Raw genomic sequence first — 25,269 nt, 5'->3', positions numbered from 1 at the left:
GAAGGCGAAACCTCTTGAACATTACATTGGTAGATCTTAGACATTTGTTTATAGTAATTGAGGGGAAGTAGGGAAGGATCACAAGCAAATAGGCAGTACTATACTGACTTGGTATATTTTGTATATCATGATGGAGAAATTGGAGCTAGAGAAACTGAAGCTCTAGCTGTAATCCTGGTAAGAAGGGGGAAACCTGTATTAGTGTGACAGAAAGTAATTGTACCAGGTAGAGGATGGATTTTCCAAATGAACTGAGGAAGAAACTAATAAGATTTCTCAGGAAAAAGCAGAAGTGAAGATGTGCTCTTGGGCCACTTGGGTCCCTGTCTAGTCCTAGGAGGCCCTGTCTGTCCTAGATGTCCCAGCTCCTCCTTGTTACCCACTAGTCACTTCTCAGGGTTCCGTTAGCACTTGTGTTGACACTTTCTTGGAATATTCTGCTTTGTGGTCTGATTATTGGAGTCAAAGTCAAAGGGTTGGCCAGATATCAGCAGACTAAGCACCTGCTTTGGCAAGCACAGGGATCAGGGTTCAATCCCCAGTCCCGTATGCTGCGCCATTCCCAGAGGTGTGCTAAGCCGGCGACCGAATCCAGGCGTGGGGGTGAGGTGCACACCTGTAATCCCAGCACTGGGGAGGCTGAAAACAGGAGGATTACTACCAGTCTGAGCTGTGTAGTGAGACCCTGTACCAAATACATAAAAGAAAAGAAAAGGTGAGGTCGTGTTTTAACACGTTCTCTTCCCAGCAGCCTTAGAGAACATCTTGCAGTTTGTAGGTACCAGAAAACATTTAGGAAATGGAATAACTGGATTTGTAAGGACTTTAGAAATAAAACTGATCTGAAGTTGAACTCCAGCTATATTTACCCCAGCAAGCAAGATGGGACACAGAACAAGTCTGAAAGAATCTATGGGAAGGGCTACATTTTAAAATTTTTTATTAGTATATGTTTGCATCACAATGATCACACTATGGAAAGCTGGTACATTTACATAACAATTCTTAATTCTTGTAATTCTTTTTACCTCCTTTCCTCTGTCTGGGTCCCCTTCCTATTTGCTAAAGATCTGTTTTCTACTATTTTTTATTTTGTACTTTAAGTTATTTATACTTTGGGTTTCTCATATAAAAGGTGCCTTTTAATATTTAAGCTTGTGTGTCTGATTTATTTCATTTAACATTATATGGTCTCAAGGTGCACCCATATGCCCACATAGATATAGTTTATAATAGAAAATTTACCACCTTTAAGTCAGTGGAGGAATGACTTGATTCCAAGGTTTCTTTTATGAAGAAAGCCCTTTTTCATTGTTTATTATTTTTTATAAGAATTTGTTTTTCATTAAGGATATAAAAATGAGCTAAAAGCAATAATCCTATAATAAATTTCAGGTTATAGTAATAACCTTTGTGTTTAAAACCATGTATACAGTAGCACTGCTGCCCCATTCTCAGGGGATCTGTTTCAGGGCATTCCAAAGATGCCTGAGAGCACAGATAGAACTATCCTCTGTGTTTTGTTTTTCTTTTTGTTATATATACACAGTCTGTGGCAATTCAATGCATAAATTAGGCACACTAAGACATTAGCAATAACTAAAGGCAAAATAGAGCAGTTATATACTGTAGCAAAAGTTATTTAAAATTTAAGGTGCTGGGTGAGGTGGTACATGCCTGTTATGCCAGCACTCAGCCGAGACAAAAGGATTGTGTTTGAAGCCAGACTGGGCTACATATTGAATTCAAGGCCAGCTTGGACTACATAGCAAAATCCTATCTCAAAAAAACAAAAAGCTTAATGAATTATTTCTGGAATTTGCGGTTTAGTATTTTCAGACCACAATTGATTGCAGGTATCAAAAGCCACAGAATGTAAAACAGCAGATAAAAGAATACTACTAATTAAAAACAACTTTTTATAAAAATTACTAACCTATACTATTCTATCAATATTTTGTACAATAAAAATATGCAGCATTAAATTGTACTGTTTAAACTTTGTGTTAATATACATAACCCCTTTTGCATCAAATTACTGGATTTTTTGTTTGGGTTTTTTGTTTGGTTGTTTTTTAGGGAAAGCCATGTAATTAAAAATACTTCTTTAGAGGATGGGGATGTCATTCGGTGGCAGAGTGCTTGTCTGGCAAGTACAGGGCCCTGCGTTTGATCCCTAGCACTGCAAAAATATAAAAAAATACTTTGCTTGTTTAAAACAGTTTAATTCACTATGATACAACAATTTGATGCTTTGCTCCTAAAATATCAACTTGATGCTTAGTTTTCACAAAGATTTAACAATTCAAATGGAATAATCGTGTTGCCAGTTCGATTCAGTAACTTGTGAACGAACGGCTTTCAATGCTCAATGTTTGTGACTAGTCCAGTACATTTTTATTTTTCATCAACTTGAATCACCAGCTCTTACAAAACTAGTGACACAGTTGCTTTTCATTATTTTTCTTTAAACAGGTTTAAATTATAAAATTCTTTTGGAAGTTTAAAGCAGGTTTTTAGAAAATGTACATGTAGGGGTCTTTTCTACGGGCCATGGTATCATTTTTGGTAGGTACATAATGATGAAAATACTTATATTGTTTGTAATTGCTATTTTCTCTTGATTTTTAAGCCAGCTGCTTTCTCCCTCATTGGTGACTTCATTTGTAGAGGGACTTTGGGTTTTACCTCCTGATCTGGCTAAGACCTCACTTTCCAGAGAAGCTTCTGCTCTGCTTGTTGTGTTGCTGTCCACTTGGGTTTGCATCATCCCCTGTATTTCCTCTAATTGTCTCTGCAAGAATCTTTTTAAGCTGCTGGCCTCATTTATGACGTTGAAATTAGATAAAGCTAGTTAGAATATCCCACCGTTTCACATGACTGCGCAGCTAAGCCAGAAAACATCTCAGAATCTAGAAGTGAACATAGGGATACGTTCTGAGAATATTCAGTGTGACATGTAACAGTTGAGGACATAGACCCAGTGAGGGTGTTAGTCTTGATTTGCAGTTAAATAAAATGTCATTTCTTCACTTTTAAAGCACCTTCAGATACATTCTTTCATTATCCCAGGAAGATTATCTTGTACTTTGGAAACCACCTCTTTTGACTGCCCAAGACACCCATAAAAATAAGAAAATTGGGTAAATGATACCTTAGCAAGTCCTGGAGCTTCACATTTGGCTTCAGTGATTTCTAGGTAGTCATTATATCTGAATGAACTGCTTAAGCTATCCTTGGCCTGGTCCTGTTGCATCATCTCTAACGTGGCACTAACATTCCTCCTACCCACAAGGGTTGTTGTAGGCACAGATGAATATGCATGTATGGCACTCAGCCTGGTGCTTGATACCCTGCCAATAGTGGAGCTCTCGTTGGGCTGAGCGCTGTAAACACTGTACACTGTCTTGTATCCTGCTGTACACCTGGGGGCAAGTTGCTCTCGCTCCAGGCTAACACCCTGAGGATGGAGGTTACCCATTTGAGGTTTCTCTTTGCAGAGTTTAGCACATGAAGTGACTGGGAGACACTGGAACTCAGTTGTTGTTGTTTTGTTTTGTTTTTAATAGAAATCATATTTATTTAGGCCAGCTTAGTCTGCCCTGAGGGCGAGGCTGGCGCAGCCTAGTGCCTGGGATTGAACCGGAGTCCCTTGTGCCTGCCTGAGCTTGCTGAAGTGGGCGCTTTACACCGCTGAGCTATCATGTCAGCCCCCTGATTGTTTTTATTCTGAGATGTTCTTAGTACTTTGATGAATAGCAGTAGCACCACAAGTCACTTTTTATAAAGATAACTAATAACTTCTTTTAATACATCAGGAATAGTGCAGAAAGAGTACTGAATCCTCTATCTGAAAAGGCTAGCCCAGACCCCATTTGGATCACACCAGCTCCCTGAGCCTGAACGATGACTGCTGAGTCCAGGGAAGCCACAGGTCTGTCCCCCCAGGCCACACAGGAGAAGGATGGCATCGTCATAGTGAAGGTAGAAGAGGAGGATGAGGAAGACCACGTGTGGGGGCAGGATTCCACCCTGCAGGAGACACCACCTCCCGACCCAGAGATTTTCCGCCAGCGTTTTAGGCGCTTCTGTTACCAGAACACTTTTGGACCTCGAGAGGCACTGAGTCGACTAAAGGAACTTTGTCATCAGTGGTTACGACCAGAGATAAACACCAAGGAGCAGATCCTTGAGCTGCTGGTGCTGGAGCAGTTCCTTTCCATTCTGCCCAAAGAGCTCCAAGTCTGGCTACAAGAGTACCGGCCCGATAGTGGAGAGGAAGCTGTGACCCTCCTAGAAGACTTGGAGCTTGATCTGTCAGGACAACAGGTAAAAAGAGATGAAGTTTATATGTGAAGAGGCATGGACTTTGGGGATAGGAGAAAGCCACTGATGTAGAGCTAGTATTAGGAATCTTTGTGGTTATTCTGCCTGTTCTGGGGAGTAGGATTTACCAAGTCATCTGGGGGCCAGGGGTGTAGCTCAGTGTAGAGTGTGGGCTTAGCATTTACAAGGCCTCAGGCTCAAGACACCCCACCCCTTTCCCCAAAAAAAAGTGTTCTGACCTCCTTCACCCACTGGAAAATCTTTTTAATATTTTAATTCCTGTTTTAAAAAATAATTTCTCTGGGGGCTGGTGAGATGGCTCAGTGGTCTAAAGTACCTACTTAGAACAAGCTAAGCTAAGCAAAACACAGGGACCAAGGTTCAATCCCCCAGCACCACATGCCAGCCCGCCCTGCCCCCTGGTGGGTTGAGCTGGCCACACACACACAATAAATAAATAAATAAAAATAAAAATGATTTATCTACAAGTCCAACCTGATTGTCCTTAGGTCCCCGGTCAAGTTCATGGGCCTGAGATGCTTGCCAGAGGCATGGCACCTCTGGATCCAGTTCAGGAGTCTTCAAGTTTTGACCTCCATCATGAGGCCACCCAGTCACACTTCAAGCATTCATCTCGGAAACCCCGCCTCTTGCAATCCCGAGGTAAGAAGGAGGTTTCCTGTGGGGAAAAGAAGTAAATTATCCAGGATAAGAATACCCTCTCCATGTTGTTCACTGCCTAAGATTTAAACAGCATGCTTGTTTTTGTTATTTTGCCTAATGATATTGTTACTAACAGTAGGTGAATATGAGTTAGTCCAATCTCAGGAATTAAATGATATACCAAGGAGGTAAGTGAACTGTGACACTGAACTTGGTAGTCATTATTTACTGAACTGTTAGTATTTAAGATGTTTAGTAGATTTCTGACAGGAGTGGTATAGGGAGCAAATGATGTATTTCCAGCCTGGGTTTTAAAACACTGTACTATGATCTTTCAAGGGACTGTAAATCTTTTAAAGATTCATTTCATTTAAAAATACATAAAAATACAATTTAACACTGCTCTTTTCTAGGTTACTGTAAAAAAAAATTTAGAGAAAAGGAAAACAAAAATGGGTTTTTGCGGGGAGGGATGCTTTTTTGTTGAGGAAATTTTAAAAACAAATTCAGGAGCATATAAAAATCTATTCCATTGGGTTTTCTTTCCCCTTTGGTGAAATATACAATGTATTTTTGTGAGAGTAGATGTGTAGAATGTCAGTAAAAATCATGAAATGTTGAAAATACATTTGGTTAGTGGTTGTGGTGGTGCAGGTCTGTAATTCCAGCACTTGGGACGCTCAGGCAGGAGAATTGGCCACAAATTCAAGTCCAGCCTGGACTGTGTAGCTAAACTATGTTTCAAAAAAAAGGGGGCTGGGGATATAGCTCAGCTTCACAGCTCCTGCCTGGCAAGCGTGAGATTCTGAGTTTAATTCCTGGTACCAAAAAAGAAAATACAATTGATCAAGGCAGGTTCCTTTACTAGGATATTTGTTTGCAGTAACATTTGTCAGGAATATTAGATCGTAGCACTTAAGAGAGCATTCTCAGGCTGGTGAGATGGCTCAGTGGTCTAAAGCACCTACTTAGAACAAGCTTAGCAAAGCACAGCGACCGCGGTTCAATCCCCCAGCACCACATGCCAGCCAGCCCCGCCCCCTGGTGGGCTGAGCTGGCCACACACACACACACACACACACACGCATAAATAAAATTTTTTTAAAAAAAGCATTCTCTCTGCCATTCATCCTGGAGCTCAGCCTGGAATTAAATGCCAGAGACATCCATGCACACCAGTGCCCTGTGATGTATAACCCCAACACTACTGATGTCCTTTGAAGGCTTGGGAGGCTTCTCCACACTCTACAAGCAAAAGTCACAGAGAATGACATTAAGAAATAGGATGTTCATGGTCTTGTAGTCTGTGCACCAGATTAGTGCTTTAGGTTGGCAAAGAAATAGTTTTAGAGACCCACCCTATGCCTACAGTTATTACTTAGTAAACTGTTCTTGATAGAATTGAGGTATATACCTTTGTTTTCAATTTACTGTTTGTTGCCAGGGAGATAGCTCAGTAGAATAAGCGCTTCCCTGGCAAGCACGAGAGTCTGAGTTCAATCCCTGGTTCTGCCAAAACAAAACAAAAACATTCAAAATCAATTTACTGTTTGTCCTGTGCAAGTTTCCTATTTCTCAGGTTTAAATGTGATCTTTTGGTGGATTTTGTTTCAACCTATCTTTTTTCTTTAAACAGTGGCAGAGTTTCACATTTATTAAAGGTAGGGAAAAGTACAGGGCAGGAGAAAGAAACAGTGGGCTCTGCACAGCCAGCTTGGGCCAAATAAAAGGGAGGGGGAAATACGACAGCCTAAAGCAGTGGTGGCTAACCTGTGGCACAGGTGGTGTTTTACTTTTAAGACAAAAAATGTTAATGAGTTGTTTTTTGTAAACTAAAGCCTCAGCATTCGGGTTTAATTGCAGTATTGGCACTTTGCAGTGAATAAGTGGATTCGGGATTGCAGTTTGGACACTTGACTCTAAAAGGTTCACCATTATGGCTCTATAAGTACAGGGTGGTAGGGGCTAGGGAGATAGCTCAGTGGCATAAGCGCTGCCTGGCAAGTGCAAGGTCCTGAGTTCGATCACCAGTACCAAAAGAAAAATAAAACAAAAAATAAAATATAGGGTGGAGGCCTGGGGATTTGGCTCAGCTTGCCTAGCAAGGTGGAAGCCTTGGGTTCAGTCCTCGGCACCAAAAGCAAAAAATAAAAACCTCTCCAAAAAAAAAAAAAAAAAAAAAAAAAAATCAGAAAGAAAAGAAAAATTCAAAATGGGGCTGGGGACATAGCTCAGTGGAATAAGTGCTTGCCTGGCAAGTGTGAGGTCCTACGTTTGATCCCTGGTACCAAAAACTAAAAAAAATCAAAAAAGACCAAAAATAAACAAGGTAACTTAAATATAGCATGGGCTATTATGAAGAGGCATGAGAGCTTAGCCCACCTTATTGTACAGGTGGGAGTAACTACAAGTTTTATCATTCAGTTTTTGTTTTGGTTTGGAGAAGGTACCAGAATTGAACTCAGAACCTTATGCTTGCCAGGCAGGCACTGAGCCTAAGCCCCACCCCCATGTAATTCAGTTTCAAATTCATACATTTGCACTGTGTACCATCATCTGTTTATGTAATGCTTTCAACTGTAATAGTCTTTGGCAAGGAAAGAGAGGGCAGGTGTTAATTTTAATTTTGCAATTTAAAATTTTTCCAATTCTTCTTACATACTATAGTTGATGTGCTCATATGTTGTATTATGGGTGTCTTATATGTCTCCCCATCCCTCCATACATTTGTAAATGTTTCATCAACATTTCAATCATTAAAAAAAAAAAAAAATTCAATCCTATTCCCGCATGTTACCGGCCCCGCCCCTGGTGCATGCTGAGCCTGAAAACAAGTCCAGGTGTGGTAATGCACACGTGTAATCCCAGTGCTGGGGAGGCTGAAAACCAGAAGATTGCTAGGAGTCCAAGCTGTGTAGTGAGCCCTGTACCAAATACATAAAGGAAGGGAAAAAAATTTTCAATCATATATATATAATTTTATCAAAAACTGTTTATTATAGCTGAGTGAAGGAGAGAAATAGAGAAACAAAAATGGCAAAAGCTAGCCAGGTGGGTTAGTCTAGCACTGTGGGAGACTAAGGCAAGAAGATTGCAAGTTTGAGCCCAGCCTTGGGAATTTGCCAAGACCTTGTCTCCAAATAAAAAAGGGCCAGAGTTGTAGCTCAGTGAGAAGGCCCTCATTTCAATTCTCAGTACTTCTGCCCCCCTCCCCCAGTCCCATGGCAGATACTTACTTGAAGATCTCCTTCCTGTTCTTCCTTGTGGGTTTAATGTAAAACTTTAAAGCTGGGCTACATTTTTGACAAGTGTAAGCACAAATGAGTTTTAATATCCTTGTACTATCCTTGAGCTGGAGAAATGTATGAGCCAGAAGTATAGGTTAATGTTGCTGATTTTCTTGTTAAGAATAGGAACCTGGGTTCAAGACCTGCCTGGCCCTGCCATTCCTTAGTGACATTAGACAATTCATTTAGCTTCTCAGGGCTGCAAGGTCCCCTTTCAATAAAGCAAAGGGCTTCGACCCCTTTATGGCTCCTGTGCTTTTGCCACAGCAGAGATCATAGAGGTCCTGCTATCTTTTGTCTGGGTTCTCTGGAGTTAAACATGGAACAGTAAATGGGTTGGTGCAGGAAGGAGAGTGCCCCAGGCCCCCCTTGAGCAAAGCTCAGAGCAGAGCTGATTTACTCACAGCTCCTTTCTTCTCCATCAGCTGTCCCTGCCACCCGTGTTCCTGCCCCCCCTGAGGGGAGTCCCAGAGACCAGGCAATGGCATCTGCCCTACTGACCACAGATTCCCAGGTGAGCTGTGTGCCCTGCGCCCTCCTGAGTCCCCCTATCTGCCTCCTCCGGAGCTCCTGTCGAAGCTTCCACCAGGTCACTCTCTCTCAATGTCCCACCCATAGAAGCCCATGCCCTCTCCCATAGATCTTCCTACCACAGAACCCCTCAGTCTATCAGGCTTGGTCATATCCTCCCCAGCATCCTGTGACTGCAGGCAGTGCTGTCCTTGACATCAGCTTTGGGCAATGGGCTGTCTCTGCATTTTGGGGGAACTGAGTGGGACTCTCCTGTTATTTCAGGCAATGGTGAAGATCGAGGACATGGCTGTGTCCCTCATCCTGGAGGAATGGGGATGTCAGAACCTGGCTCGGAGGAATCTCAGTAGGGACAGTAGGCAGCAAGTGTTTTCTCAGGGTAAGATGGACATAGGATTCTTCTCTGATTACTATACCTCTTTTAGCAGTAGGACCTCTGATGTATTCAGTTGATAAGGATTTAAAGGCTGTTGAACTCCTGTCTTCAAAACAGAGGTTAAACATATGTATTCATTGAACTATGACTTCTTGATTCTTGATGAGGGTTCTTTGTTGTGTTTTGTTTTGTTTTGTTTTTTTGTTTTGTTTTGTTTTGTTTTGCGGAACCGGGGATTGAACTCGGGCCCTTGCACTTGCCAGGGAAGCACTTATTCCACTGAGCCATATCCCTGGCCCCTGATTTGTTTACTTTTGTTATTTTTACTCTTGGAGATCAGAAATAAATTATTGTGAGTCACCTCCTCAATTGCTTAGTTACCTGGGAGGATTCAGCTTTGTATCCCTATAGCAAGTTCCATTGTGGGTGCTTCCGTCAGGAGAGTCTTTTTCCTAGTAGAGATGTCCAAGTGACCTGACTGTCAATCTAATCCCAGCCTGTTGTCCTGGCACTGCATTCGTGAGCCTTCCAAGCATCCTTCCATGGTATCTAACTTCTTTATCCCCTGTCAGCCCTGCTCAGAGACTGCTTTGTGTCACCCCATCAACTTGCACCTGGACCTCCTTTAGGGTTAGGTTTCCAGTTCACAAAACTAACAGTGATCTTCACGAAGAGCTCTGGGTCTTGAGTATATAGTAAGAACAGAGAAGTACAAGAGGCATGAGCCACATAAGACAAAGTGCCCCAGCTGGCAGCCATTTGTATTGGTCTCTGTTACAGCTTACCCTGTAGGAGACCACAAGATATGTATAGTGACAGGGACACTACCTGGGAGGGCAGTGAAAGGTGTGTACAGAGTAAGTGTAAGTATTACTTTAATTCAAGTTTGTTTGAAACCGTAGGTATAAGCTGGGTGTGGTGACACATGCCTGTAATCCCAGTACTTGGGAGACTGGGGCAGGAGGGGCACACAAGTTCAAGGCCAGCCTGGGCTACATAGTGAGTTCAAAGCTAGCTTGAGCAACATGATGAGAACCTTTCTCAAAACAAAACAGGTTTAACAATGACATGTAGCTTGTAGATACTTGATTTTTGTACTGGTAGAATGAAATTAAGCCAAAAAACTAATCTTTATGAGCTGATAATAGAAAAAAAATAGGAGAAACTGGGAACTGTATTGTCAAGAGCCTTGGTGTAGAATTCAAAACAAGTAGACCAGTTTTCTTTAGAACTGGTCAGTATTTATGGTTATTTCATCACTTGTTGGGGGTTGGATATTTTCTAGTCTTTTAGATTACATTCAAGAACCTTTTGGGACCATGCAGAAGCCCTCTTGAAAAGGTGTCTTAACACTGAGAAAATAATGGACAGAGTATAGGGGCTGGGGATTTAGCTCAGTGGCAGAACACTTGCCTAGCAAGCTGGAAGCCCTACGTTTGGTTCTTAGCCCCCAAAACAAAACAAAAGCTAAACCCCAACTTAAAAAAAAAAAAAAAGAACAGAATAGAGATGTTTCAGTTTTTTTTCATAGTCAAATACAAATTATATGTCTAGAACAATTTTCAGCCTCCGAATAAAAGGAAAAGAGGGGCCATCGAGGTAGCTCAGCAGACTAAAGCACCTGCTGGGGCAAGTGCAGGGACAGTGGTTCTATCCCTGGCACCACATGCTGTGCCAGCCCCACCCCAGGGCAGGCTGAGCCAGCCACAAAAAGAAAAAAAAAAAAAAAATGGACTTTAAAAAATGGGGGAAAAAAAGTAAAAATGTCAGGCTGAGGAGACAGCTCGGCAGTCTAAGTGCCTGCATGGCAAGTGCAAGGACCTGGGTTTGATCCCTGGTACCACATGCCAAGCCAGCCACTGAAACCAGGCATGGTGGTAGATGCCTGTAATCCCAGTGCTAGGGAGATTGAGACAAAAGGATCACTGTGAGTCCAGCATGCATGGGGAGACCCTGTACCAAATAAATAAATAAATAAATAAATAAGTGATTTTTAAAAAGTAAGATGACACACAGACTATAGCAATGCATAATAAAAACTAAACTCCAATGTTTTAATATATTGCTACATGAAGAGATTAGCTCAATATTTGTAAGCATTGTTCTCTTATCTCCTTTGTAGGTTGTCTCTAGAGTGATTTTGAGTTTCTTTTCTATTATGTTCTGAAAATTCTCTTAGTTGAAGGGCTTCGTTATGTGGCTAGGGATTGCCCCCACCAGCGCCTTTACTCTATCTCTGTTACTTGAACACAGCTCCTTGCTGCTTTCCTTGCTGGAGGGAAATTTTTTCCTGTGTCTGAAGGTCCCTGTAACCTACCTGATTCAAGGCTGCTTGTTGTACCTATTTTCTATCATGTTGTTGATAAAACAACTAACAGAACTGGAATAGTATTTGCATTTCTTTCTGGAACTGTATGTTTGTTTTTCTAATACCACTATTTTCTAGCAAGAACCTGTCTGTTCTCTTTTTGAAAAACTTAGAAATACTTGCTGAAAATAGGACATGTCTTTTAAAAATACATAATCCTTTAAATTAATTATTAATGATCAAATAACATAACTATGATCTCTTGACATCCCTTAATTAAATCCCTTCCTTAACTGATCTCTTCCTTCCTGACTCCCCACCATACTTGATTACTTAAATTCTCTCTCCCTTTGTTATTACTGTTGTCTTTTCTACTCTGCATACCAACTTTCTCACTTTCAAACTCTGTTTACTGTTTTCTCAGTTTTTCCTTTATTGTACTCTTTTATCTTCAGTTAATACTGTTAAGTTCTTTGACAAGCATACAGAATCTCCGGGAAAATAATGTCACCTGATTAACCCATATTTGTAAAAGGAAAAGATGCTATTTGTATTCTCTATTATGTCAGGTCGTGAAAACAGGAGTGAAAACAAGGAGTCAGCCTCAAAGGCTGAAGACACAGACGACTCGGCGTCCCATGGGGTCGCCGGAAGATTCCAGAAGGATTTGGGAGAGAAACGTGAACAGCCGGGTAGAGTAGTAGTAAGGCAACAGAGAAACCCTGAAGAGAAAACTGGAAAAGACAAGAGAGAATCAGCTACACCCAAGGAGAAAAAAACCACCATAGGAGAGAGAGCTCCAAGGGAGAAGGGGAAAGGGCTGGGAAGAAGCTTCAGTCTGAGTTCAAACTTTAATAATACCCCTGAAGAGGTTCCAACAGGAGCAAAGTCTCACAGATGTGATGAATGTGGTAAATGCTTCACAAGAAGTTCAAGCCTTATCCGCCATAAAATAATCCACACTGGAGAAAAGCCCTATGAATGTAGTGAGTGTGGGAAAGCCTTCAGTCTCAACTCAAACCTTGTCCTGCATCAGCGAATCCACACAGGGGAGAAACCTCATGAATGTAATGAGTGTGGCAAAGCCTTCAGTCATAGCTCAAATCTCATTCTGCACCAGCGCATCCACTCTGGAGAGAAGCCCTATGAATGTAACGAATGCGGGAAGGCCTTCAGCCAGAGCTCAGACCTCACCAAGCATCAGAGAATACATACAGGGGAGAAACCCTATGAATGTAGTGAATGTGGGAAAGCTTTCAACCGAAACTCATACCTTATTTTGCATCGGAGAATTCACACTCGAGAAAAGCCTTACAAGTGCACTAAGTGTGGCAAGGCCTTCACCCGGAGCTCAACACTCACACTGCATCACAGAATCCACGCCAGAGAGCGAGCCTCAGAGTACAGCCCAGCCTCCCTGGATGCATTTGGAGCATTCCTGAAGGGTTGTGTGTAAAACAGGAATTTGTCATCAAGCCATTGCCCCTTTTATTCCTAAAATTATTTCAGAGATGTGTGCCCATGAAGGGAGAAAAAAAAAAAAAGGCCTCAATAGATTTTTTTAAAATCTCAAGGATCCTTAAAATTATATTGGCAGTGTTCTGCCTTTGGGCATGTAATTCTTCCACATAGCCCTGCAGGAAAAAGCTGGTCATGCAGATAGTCCACTTGCTATTCTACACAAGATGAAAGCACACACATAGTAAAATATCAAGCTTTTCAGTAATGAGGATACCTTTAAAGGCACTGCTGGACTCAGCAACCGCTGCATGTAAAGATCTAAGATCGCTCTGTGAGTGTGACACTTGAAGTTAAGAAGCCATGTGCTGCAAAAAAGCCCTGCTTGGCCAACATCTTGTTTATTTCTTGAAAAAGAGGGACAGTTAAAACTACATTAGGATGTGCTGCTCCAGCTACTTATAGCAGTTACATACATGTGATCACTGGTAGCCTACCAAAGCTATAGAAATCTAGGACTGTACTGACCAGTAGCAAACCAAAGATTTCTATCTCTTCCTAAAGAAAGGGTATGTGCACCAGTCTACAGCTCCAAAGGACTTCAGCAAATGTAGGTGGTTCTGTCCTCATCACTGAGATCAGTTCTGCTGAAATAGCAATGAGTCAAAATACTTCCCCTTCCTGAAGTTCCTGAAGCACTCTAGCACTCCTAAAGGCATCTCTCCACAAGCTAGCACTTGATTGTATACTGTCTTTTAATCTTGTTTTGTCTGAGATTTTTTTTTAATCACCCCCCAAAAAAGATGTTTCTATTGTCAAGGGATGTAGTTTTATGTCCTATAGCACAACACTGCACGTAAATACATTAGAGACACTCATTATGACTTACTTCTAATAGAACTTTAATATTTATGAGAAAGACTTGTGAATCACAAGTTCCCAAAATATGGTAGCCCGGCCCAAGTCTGAAAGAGGATCTTCAGAGCTAGTAACAGGAGGTATACCAAACCTCTGGGGTTTGAGGGTATTTGTGTCCTAAATATAAACAAAAGAAACTTCCATAGGTTTTGCTCAACATAAATCAGGAATAAATACAACAGAATGTCAGAAATGACTGTTATCAGCATCTTAAAGAAGGCATGAACACTGACTGAAGTCATCCTTTGACATCTCTCTATGGCAGAGGTACTAGCCAGAATTCACTCTATTCAGCTGCTGAACAGTGATGATGTGGACACTTTCTGAATCATTTGTAACTTAGGTACTGGTAATGTAGATCAGAATAGGTGATTTGTATTGCTTTTCAGAAAAAGGAACGTGAAACATGTTTTCCACACTTTCCAGAAATATAAAAACATTTGTCATCATTAGCTGGCAATTACTACAGATACGTTGTTGCTCCAAGAAGCTCATCAGTGTACTGAGATGTGGTTGATTGTATCAGGGTAACAGTGCACAGTGCTTTTATGTTTCTCACTGCTCAAGACCAAGGTGAGGTTCTAGAACTCTAATCTCTCCCATCATCTGTGCAGGAGGATACAGATGGCTCCGCAGAAGTTGATGACTGTGTCACACACATGGGAGATGACCAAGTGTTGCTCGTTCTGTAGGTATCAAGGGTCTGGGGTGGAGATGGCTGTGTGCATGAGAGCATTCAAATGGCTGTTTTCCACCCTACAAAAATCTAAAGTCTAAAGCAAACCTGAACACCAGCAGTGTAATCACCGTGTAATAAAACCCATGTACAACTTGAGATTTTTCTCTGAAGAAACAACTAAAACCATCATCAGTCATTCTGACCAGCAGGTTAAGTCCATGAGACGTCATGGCTGAAAAAAGGAGGGAGGGACTCATACGGCCTCAGCTCCAGACCAAACTAAACCTCTACACAGCAGTCATTCTTTGGCTTCATTGCATGGACCAACCTTAACTTCCCCTATGGCATTTTCTTCAATTTTTCCTGGGAAAGCCACATAGCAGGTTAGGCAGCTGCCAGAATACTTCTTACCATCCAATTTAAGAAAACTAGAAGAGATGTTCCAGAAGAGTAGACCTCGTTTATAAGGAAATGGAGGTAGAAATACTTTTAAGAATTTTCCTTAAACAGTGAGCCACAGTGACAGTTGCTTAGAACATCAGTGCTTTTGAGAAGATCTTTGCCCACTAAAAAAAGACATGAAGGTGAAGTACACAGCTCTGGGCACTTCTTTGTTCTTAAAAAGGAAAGGACTTCAGTCAGTTCCACATTGGGTTTTTTTCTTTTTTTTTAAGCCACAACTGTTTGTTTTTAAATTAAATTTAAATATGGCTTGTGCCCTGGCATTAAGTTCCCATTTTATTGGGAGATCTGACTGACTTTGCTGGATAGCCGCCAGGTTGCTTCAGATCTTCAGCAGATGCACTGCTGGAGCCAGCTATTTGAAGATGTGTTTTCTGAGGAAAACAGGCTACAACTGGTTATTAAAACCATTGATGTATCAGATACTCAGTGCAAAGTGTCATTGGACCACCGGCAACACTTAATTAGTACTCAGGATAGATTCAAAAGTCATGACTGGCTGAAGTCTGTTAACAAGTTTGTGTATTCTCTAGTTAACCATTAGCATGCAAGTTGACCTAATGGAACTTTTTGAAGAGTTTTTAAAAATAATCACCTTGCCAGGAAGAAAAGTAAAATTCTTCAGGCAATAAGGTATTTGTTTCAATTCTAGCCTGGCAGACAAGGCTAAACCTGAGACCATAGATGTAAGAGACATGTTGGTGTGTATGGCACTTAATTCTAAAGGCATAAAAGCGAAACTGCTAAATGTGTAATAAAGATTGATGTGTTTGATATGTGAGACAATTCACAGCTTACAGACATCAGAGAATTTACTCCAGATAGGAATCTCTTGAATGTGATAAATATGGCAAAGCCTTTAATCACATCTCAGCCCTTAGCATCAGAAAGCTTACACTGTAAATAAAGCTTATTAATATTATATGTGAAGAAAACTTTCATGCATAGATACCACTCATTGCTTTGGACAGAGATGAATTCCCTCAGTATGTTCCAGTTGTTGGTTAATTGCAGGAACGCTGCAGAGGGATCTCAGTCTTAGCTCCAGAGAGTCAGAAGAAAACAATGTGAGGAAATGCTAAAGAAATAGTAAAAAATGTGCAACTTCATACAAAATTGTTAATGTTGGGTACTTCCATATATTTTATATGGCCATAATGGTGTGTTTTGTACCTTCAAATCCCATTTTTCTGTGTATCCCCCCAAAACAAATAATGTATTTTATTTTAATCTATTTGACAGAACACATCACTCCAAAAAGTGAAGTTTTGGAGTGAATAATGAAGATAGTGATATGTTGACAAAAAGTTAATTCACAGAACTGAGGAGAGGAAAAAAATCAGAAGAAAGAAAAAACCTTCATTGGTTGGTGCCTCTTGAATTGAGAGATCAATAAATTTGTGGAGATACACAAGTTACTAGGGCACTGAAATGGAACAACTCCTGTCAATGGCAGGCGCTTCTTTTGAGCTTTTAATCCCTGAAAGTTGTCCTCTAAGCTACCAGGTCCCCACTGTGAGCTAAAGGAATTCATGAATTCTCTGAGCTTGCAGGGTAGGAGGGGCTCCATGAATTCAGAGTAGGAAGTGTCCTGGGATGGCCAGAGGGACCACTTAACCTGGCCAGATCCTGCAAACCAGTAGTCCTGTTCCCCCACTGACTCTGAATCTTTATGCTCTAAAACTTAAGGTAGGAAGACACCAAGGTAGACTTTCCCAGGATACAGGGATAGATGCCTCCAGTGGACACTGCAAGAGAGTTGTCTGGCGAGGCTGGAGAAGCTTCTTGCAAGAATGCTTGTGGCTCTGCTCCTGTGTACCTTCCCTGTACCTGCTTTCTTTCCTTAGGGTATGATTATCAGAGTTTGTGAAGAGTCATAGCCTTAGCTGTGAAAGATTTTTTTTTCTTTAATCCTGGGTCACCATTGTTGATCAGCTTATCTGAAACCAACTCACCAGGTTCAACCTGCCATTCTCATGGGAGACCAATGGTGCGAGCTAGAGTAGCAGTATTGAGATGTGATCAGTGACAGTCATACTTGCTGGTTTTGTGCACTCCTCTTTGCAAGTCTCAGAAATGTTTGAGGACGCTGAGGTATCTATTAGGAAAATCAAGGTCTACAGAGTAACTGGTCTACAGAATAAGTGAATAAAATCAGAAAAGTAAATTAAGTGGTATAAATAGATCATTTCATAGAGATTAGGGTAGATTTTTATTTCAGCTACTACTGGAGAATTTAATAAAAGCATTATTTGAAAAGTTTTCCTAATGTAGATTTAGGTTTCATTTTAAGCATACTACTGTACGTTTAAAAGCAGTTACTTATTTTGCTATCCAGATTAATTTTTTATTATATCTGAAAATTATGTTTTACTTTTCAAAGGCTTTGTAAAACAAACTTGAAGTTATAAGGAGGTAAGCCATCTCCAATTCTGCAGGTCAAACAAAAGTTGGGGAAATACTTTTGACATCCCCTAAACAGAACATCCACACACAAGAATTTAGTTTTGACTGTGTGGCTCTGTTTACTCGGGGACACCACCAATCTCATGTCTTTCTCTGTTCCCTTAAACAGTGGAAAGAAGAAAGGGCATTAGCTGATTTCTAAACCAGTCTCTTCTCATTTTAACACTTTTTTTTTTAATGTTAGAGATTCTCATGCCTTCATTTACTTAAAAGAATCATGACTCGCTTCAAGTTACACATCAGAAAAGCTAATTGGTTTTAAAATTTCTCCCTTCAGCAAACACCCATTAAGCAGAGAGGCCCAGTGCTTGAAGATACAAAGAATGAGATCTGCATGAGTGAGTGAAGAGGCGTTACTGAAACTTGGGTTTTGTTCCAGTTTCAGATTTGTATTTTAAATTCCTTTGGTCCAGGAAAAGGGCCAGGCAGCTGCAGTTACTTTGAGTCAGCGTCCTGTTGTCTCCTATCAGGTGGAAGGAGAAAGGGGCAGAGTTGTCACACACACACACACACACACACACACACACATACACACATACACACATACACACACCCATACCCATATTGTTGCCTGAGGAAGCACAAGGCTAGAGTGAGGAAAAAAGTGACACTGGAGGAAGAGTTGGGTTAGTGCTCATCTGCCTTCCTCTTCACCTCAGCCAAGTCACAGCATTCAGCTGCTGCTTGACGTTAGCAAAGCATGTTAGACTTAGAGATGCTTCTGATCATAGCAGGAGTTACTTGGTCACATACCTGGGGGCAGGGGGTGACAGATTGTGATTATGCAGAAAAGTCATGTCCAAAAAATAAGAGTGGAGGGATAAGGGTTGGTTTATGCAAACAAAAGCAGTAACTATTTTAAGATAAGCATATGTATTTTTATTAAACTTTTAGTTAAATATAGATTATTGCAACCAGATCAACATGATAAGCCTAAATCTATATAGAGAGCTAACTCAGGCATTGTCTTGTTCACTTTTTAGACAGCTAAAACAACCTGTCCTGTGCTGGGCATGGTGGCACATGCCTGTAATCCCAGCACCTGGAAGGGTGAGGCAGAAGGATCATTGAGCGTTCAAGGACCCCTGGACTAGTGTGAGTTCCAGAGAGCCTGAACTGCATAATGAGACCCTGTCTCAAAAAAAAAAAAAAGTTCCCAGCTTCTTTTAGGATAAGTTAGACCAAATAAAGAACTTAACTTGTCTTTGTATACCCACACCATTAAGTTATTGATGTTAAAAACTGGACTTCTAGTCTCTGAAGAGTCCAGATGTGTCACAGATGGTCCGTAGATGGTTTTTAAGTTGAATTTGCTGAAAATCCTCACATGTCTAGAAAAGCTTTCACAAAATTTTGGAATCTCCGACAAAAGATGATTATTTTAAAGCTGGGGAAGCTCACTAAAATAAAAACCTTGATTAAGAGCTGAGGTTTCAATAGTAAGAGATGGCAGCACAATAAAATTCATAGTCCATGGTCCATTTTAGGAAGCCTGTGATATCTGACAAAGAAATGATAGACTAGTGAAGTTGGGGAAGAAGTTGTGGAGATTGTAATATTCTCTCTGTTGTTTCTCATCTGGGTCATGGAAAAACAATAAATTATCGCTAAGTGGCAATATTTTGTGTCGGGTCTTTTGTTATCCTTGGCTGCGTAAATGCACAGGCTTTGAGAAAAAGTACAACCTCAAAGTTAAAAAATGAGCTGCAACCCACAAAATTCGCACACTATTGTACTTGTCCCATTTATTTATTTCCATTTAAATAATGAATTTATTCACTTTTTTTAAAACCTTGAGTGCAGGGAAAGTGTTCTGGTTTCCTCTAGACTGGTTTCAGTACTCTTTTAAGATTAGAATATTTATGCTGTCTTGCCTTGTTTCAAGAAGGTGAAATGAAAAGAGTGGGGGGAGTTGAGCTTTTTTGTCCCAGTATCTTTACAGCCAAGTGCTGGCTGAAAGGAATTCAGCCCTGTCTTCTCTAGTACCTTACCCAAGGTTCCCAGAGTAGAGCTGGTAGTTTATTTTAGGCAATAATTCCAGGAGACAAGAAACAGGATCCAGAAGAAATCAGTGCATCCATCACTGAACTTGGTCTCTTGGAGACAGCTGAGGCCCCAGTAACTCCCTTAATGTTTATTTTGCTCTGAGAACTGAAGTGGGGAGCATTTATTCACGGGCTGCTCCACAGCGCAGTAGCTTCCCTACCATTCTGGGTCTGCATACAAGCCGTGAAGAGAAGCTGGGTGCCCCTGACTACTACTGCTCACCACAGTAGCTCTAGTGACCCATTTTCCCCCGCACCAACCAATCCTCCCAGCTCTGTAGAGTGTTCACCTCTATTGTAACATTACTTGGAATTACCACAGACAGACCCCACATGTCGAGTGAGCTCACCCACAAGACTGTCCCCACTTCAGCGGCCAGCCACAAGTCTCAAGCTGCCAGGGGGCCAGGGAGATGGCTCAGTAGAATAAGCACTTCCCTGGCAAGCACAAGGGTCTGAGTTCAATCCCTAGTTCCTCCAAAAAATAGTCTCAAGCTGCCACTTGTACCTGTGAGCAGCTATAAGTCAGCAGTCTCCACTACCCCGTCTTCAGGACTGACAGCATGCTAGAACGGCTCACAGAATTTGAAAATATGCTTTTTTCAGTACCCTGCTAACAGTACTATAGGCAGGGTATAGGGTGGCAGCAGGCAGGTGCACCGAGGTTTTTTTCCTTCTCTGGGTAGACACACGCTCCCAGCACTTCATTGTTCACCAAGAAGCCCTATCAACCCCAGGTTTTATGGAGGTTTCATTGTGTAAGCGTGACTTTAAGTCATGTAGCCATTGCACCTGAGAGCCCCCACGTCATCAGGGTCAAGCTGACCTCCAAGACCCTCTTCAGCCTTTCACTCTGTCCTTTCCTCCACTTCTTCCATTCCTGGGCCTGTCCCAGGTTCCTGCAAGAGGAAAACACACATTCTTCCTGTTGCCCCTGCTAGATAATTCAAGTCTCTACCATATTCTTGGGTTCAGTGTCCCCATGGCAATCTGGATATCTCCTTCCCCGCAAATTCCATGCATGCCTACCCTAGCCTTGCCTCACTTTGTCTTAGCAGGTGTCCCTCATGATTCCTTCCCAGGCCTCAGGCCATCAGGATGTGCCTGCCTCTGGTCTGCATCCTCCCAGCCTCCCCTGCTGGCCGCAAGGTACAGGACCTCGGACTCTGGCGCTTCCGGACTCCTCAGCCTTCAGCACTTTTTCATCACCTAATAAGCACCAAACTGTGGCTTTAAGGCACAAAAGCAAACACTTAAAACTTTCCTTTGAAAATGTTTCTTTTGCCCACCAAATTCCTCTACTAACCAGTGTTGTCACGTCCCAGCTGCTGCTGGTATGCCTCCTTTTACAGACTCTGTGACTCAGCTTTTACCCCACGAAATGGCATGGCACTGTTACAGGTCACCAGTGTTCTTGCCAAGAGCATTTTCTTCTTGCCTTTTTTCTTTCCTATAAGATGGTCTGCTTGAAAGCTTGTCATTGTCGGTGTTACACTGTTCTCTAGCTCATCGCTCTTCCTCACTGACTCATGAGTAACAACCATGAACTGTCTCCAGTCCATACATGAACTTTGCAGACACTGTAGCCCCATTTTACAGTTGCAGAAATGGAGGTCCAGGAAGTAAAGTAGCTTACTCAGTTACAGCTGAATGTTAAAACCAGGTCACTCTCATTCCAGCAACCAGGTTCTTTCCATTACTTTATTGTTCCTTATCTTCCTTTATAAGCTCAATTCTCCCATTTTTTTGTCCACCACTAACATGACGCCACAGTTATGTTTATGGAGCATCCCAGCATACTAGTTAAGCACATGGGCATCTGGAGATATATTAATTCAGGTATTCAGACATCTCTAGAACCACTTGGGGGTCCTGTGAAGGAAGTTACTTTGCATGACGGCTGGCTGAGCCAGATACCCTTTTGATCTTCCATCCTGGGTTCTTTCACAAACGAAAGTGAACAAGCTAGCAGCCTGCTATTATAGAAAGACAAGATATTGGCGGGACTTCTTACCCTCCCTTACTCAAAAGACAGGTGGTGCTCTCCAGAGGGAGCAGAATGGAGGAGGGGCCTGTGATATGCAGAGCTGTATCTAGTGCTAGGAGACTGAAGTAAAATGGAAGTTGGGCTGTGAGTGTAGCTAAGCAGTAGAGCACTTACCTAGTTCGTGCAAGCCCCTGGCGTCCAGCACCAGCACATGTACACACACACACACCCTGCCAGCACACAGAGTTTAGAAGTAATTCTTTTTTTAATGTGTTTAGTACAGGGTCTACAGGGTCTCACTATACAGATTGAACTTGTAGTGATCCACCTGTTTTTCAGGCTCCCAAACACGCTGGGATTACAGACGCACACCTCCATGCGCAGTCTCAATCGCATCTCAGCGCGCCCCAGAGGCAGGGCTGGCATGGCCAGGGATGGAACTCCCCACCCCTGCATCTGCCTAAGAAGACACTCTAGTCCGCTGAGCTCTCTGGCCAGCCCTAGAAGTAATAACTGTTTTGAGCATTAAAAATCTCTTATATTTTGTGAGATATTTTTTCTTTGCCAAGCTAGTTCACAAAGCTAGATTACCCTCACAAACTATAATTGACTCTCAAAGCAAGTATTAATGTACCTGTATTCCAGACAAATTGCATATCCAAATCTCCCAAGGCCTATTGGCCACATAGCTCTGGCTCTAAAGCACAGGGTTAGGGTCAAAGATTGTTTTACTTGACTAGACTTTAGTCTGGTTCCTGAGCCTTCTCTTAGGCCCATTTCTCATCAATTTCAGTTATAGCAGTGAACCCTTCCAGTCAGCAAGACCCCCACTCCCTCTACATATCTCATTACCATTGATAATCTGATTTGGTTTCTCACCTCCAACACCCCGCAGGTGAAATCTGATCACTTTGGCCTCTATCAAGAATCTTTAAAAGGTGCTTGTTCTCCTTGTTCTTCAGCATTTGCCCTCCAGCACGTGATTCCTTATTACTTTCTGATTCCCAGGATTTGAATTCATTGCCTTGTCTTTTGAAGAGGGGAAGCTCTTCGTTGGTGGGCTCGATTTCAATACAGAGGAGCAAGCACTGGAAGACCACTTCAGCAGCTTTGGGCCTATTTCTGAGGTGGTTGCTGTCAAGGACGGGGAAACTCAGCTATCCCAGGGTTTTGGCTCCGTCACCTTTACCAATCTAGAGCATGCCTCAGATGCCATGAGAGCCATGAATGGAGAGTCCCTGGATGGTAGCCAAATCTGCCCAGAGCACCAGAGGAAGGGGTGCTTTGGGGGCCCACGGACGTGGTCACATCTCCTCTAGAGGTGGTAGGGACGGGGCTATGGGAGTGGCAGGTATGACAGTTGACCTGGAGGATATGGATATGGTTATGGGCGATCCAGAGATTATAGTGGCAGAAGCCCAGGGTGGTTATTATCAATACTCAGGAGGGAATTATGGAGACAATTATGACAACTGAGAGGCTTGTAGACATGACGTACACAAGGAATAACATTTCTCGTTCAGGATTGTCCTTCCAAATTACCGTATAAAGATTTTAGAAGCCGCCGCTGAAACGTGTTTAATATATTTCCTTTTTTTTTTTTTTTTTTTTGTATTTTAGTGTCTACAGGGTCTGACAATGTAGATCAGACTTGTAGTGATCCGCCTGTGTTCAGACTCCCAAGAGTTGGAATTACAGGCATGCACCACCATGCCCAGTCTCAATTGCCCTGAGTGCGCCCCCAGGGCAGGGCCGGCTTGGCAGGACCCCCGGCCTCTGTGTCTGCCTAAGCAGGCACTTTAATCTGCTGAGCTATTTGGCCAGCCCTTATATTTCCTATTTTTTGATTGAGCACCAGAGGTATCTTGTTAAAGACCTTTTATAAAGCTCTGTGTTATTTTAATTTCTCCCCATTTAAAGTCAAATTTATGAGACATTTGTAGAGTTATGGGGGTCTTTATAAAAGTTTTTAGTTTGGACTTTTAGGATCATTGCTTCTGGCACACAAAAAAGTTGTGCCAGACTGATTTTTTTCTTTTAAATCATATATCTGGGGTTATTTTTAAAATATGTATGCAATTTATAATCCTGAGTAGAAAAAAAATTTAATGTATCTGTAAGCAGTCTGCATCAAGAATACGATTGCTGGGGCTGGTGAGATGGCTCAGTGGTCTAAAGTACCTACTTAGAACAAGCTAAGCTAAACAAAGCACAGGGACTGCGGTTCAATCCCCCAGCACCACATGCCAGCCAGCCCTGGTGGGCTGAGCTGGCCACACACACACACACCAAAAAATAAATAAATAAATGTTTAAAAAAAAAAAAAAAGAATATGATTGCCTAGCGGCCGGCCAAATAGCTCAGAGGATTAAAGCGCCGGCATGGAGGCGCAGGAACCAGGGCTTCAATCCCCAGGCCTGCCATGCCCGCCCGCCCCTGGGCAGCGCTGAAACAGCAATTGAGACTGGGCATGGTGGCACGTGCCTGTAATCTCAGCTCTTGGGAGGTATGAGTCCGATCTAGTAGTGAGACCCTGAACACCCTGTAGACCCTTCGATAGAAAAAAAAAAAAAAAAGGCTATGATTGCCTAGAGTGTTTCTTGTGTGTGTGTGTGTGTGTTTTTTTTTTAATTGAAGATCTACTAAAGTATAAGAGCGTCTTGAAAATGTTTGTGAATGTCATTTTTAATACCGGAAGAAAAAATATTGTTTCGAAAAAATATTGTTTCATGTCTCACATGTTTGGAATGTCCTTCAGAACTGATTAAAAAGGTGAAACCTGAAAGAAAAAAAAAAAAAAAACTTAAGCTGGTTTAACCAGAATCTTACCCTGATGTTTCTTCTTAGTAATTTTGTACCCACTGACTCACACCCTGACCCTTAGCCATAAATTCCAACTTGGCTGAGTTGTCTTTGGAATTATCTTTGCAGTTTTCCCATTCTTTCTGCCCCTTACTGCAAAAATGCCATTGCAGGGATCCCTGCTCTGATCAGATCTTAAATAAGGTCTTCCTTGCTGAGCGTTAGCGGTCATTTTTCTTTAACGGCTGTCGATCTTTTTTTTTTTTTAATTTTATTTTATTTATTATTTATTTCTTTTATTTGTGTGTGTGTGTGTGTGGCCAGCTTAGCCCACCAGGGGGCGGGGCTGGCTGGCATGTGGTGCTGCGGGATTGAACAGTGGTCCTTGTGCTTTTAGTTTGTTCTAAGTAGGTGCTTTAGACCACTGAGCCATCTCACCAGCCCGGCTGTCGATCTTTGACAGTTCGGTTTTTCTCTCTCCACGTTCTTTAGCAAATGTCTTTGCAGCCGTCCAATGTGTTGCACAAGCAAACTGCTGGGAAGGAGACGTGTTCTGTAACGAGCGGTACGCGCCTGGTCACCCCGGCGTGCTCTACGAGCCATGAGCACCCTCTACTGGCCAAACATGATTGTAGCAGCAAAAAATAAACGAGCAAGAACGAGGAAGATTAAGAACCATTTCAGAGGGAAACCTGGCCACCTTACTCGAAAAGGACGGAGGAAGCCCATGATGACAGTAAACACTGGAAGCTTTTCCCCTTCTAGATTTCTGATACAAAAGGCACAGCAATTCTGCTTTTGTCAAGCCAGATAATCTTCCAAAACAATAGAAAATGGAAATAATGCAGAGAAAGTAAAGGGGAAAAGAGGACCATTTCAATGAGTTCAAGTCTCACTGAGCTGCGTTCCCTGCTTGCCACCCCCACTCGCTTTCTTTTGTTTTGAGACAGGGTCTCACTAA

General features: G+C 42.0%; 1 protein-coding gene and 1 pseudogene across 2 annotated transcripts in view; both read left to right on the top strand.

Annotated features, from left to right (window-relative positions):
- The window catches only part of Zkscan1 (zinc finger with KRAB and SCAN domains 1), a 43,667-nt gene that overhangs the window by 4,740 nt on the left and 13,658 nt on the right, over positions 1-25,269 (top strand). The window contains exons 2-6 of one of the 2 annotated variants that reach the window (XM_004630521.2): positions 3,819-4,329; positions 4,836-4,989; positions 8,702-8,790; positions 9,072-9,186; positions 12,061-18,626. In XM_004630521.2, the coding sequence (XP_004630578.1) occupies positions 3,907-4,329; positions 4,836-4,989; positions 8,702-8,790; positions 9,072-9,186; positions 12,061-12,947 (1,668 nt within the window). In that variant the 5' untranslated portion in view covers positions 3,819-3,906 and the 3' untranslated portion in view covers positions 12,948-18,626. Of the gene's footprint in view, positions 1-3,818; positions 4,330-4,835; positions 4,990-8,701; positions 8,791-9,071; positions 9,187-12,060 lie in introns of those variants that run through there. The other variant, XM_004630522.2, reaches the window with a different exon arrangement.
- On the top strand, positions 21,579-22,982 carry LOC101582427 (annotated as a pseudogene).

Source organism: Octodon degus, unplaced genomic scaffold (genome assembly GCF_000260255.1).
Source record: "Octodon degus isolate 3935 unplaced genomic scaffold, OctDeg1.0 scaffold00035, whole genome shotgun sequence".
In the NCBI taxonomy this organism is placed as follows: Eukaryota; Metazoa; Chordata; class Mammalia; order Rodentia; family Octodontidae; genus Octodon; species Octodon degus.
The sequence above is the reverse complement of the archived record's forward strand: the minus strand, read 5'-3'. Positions and strand labels throughout refer to the sequence as shown.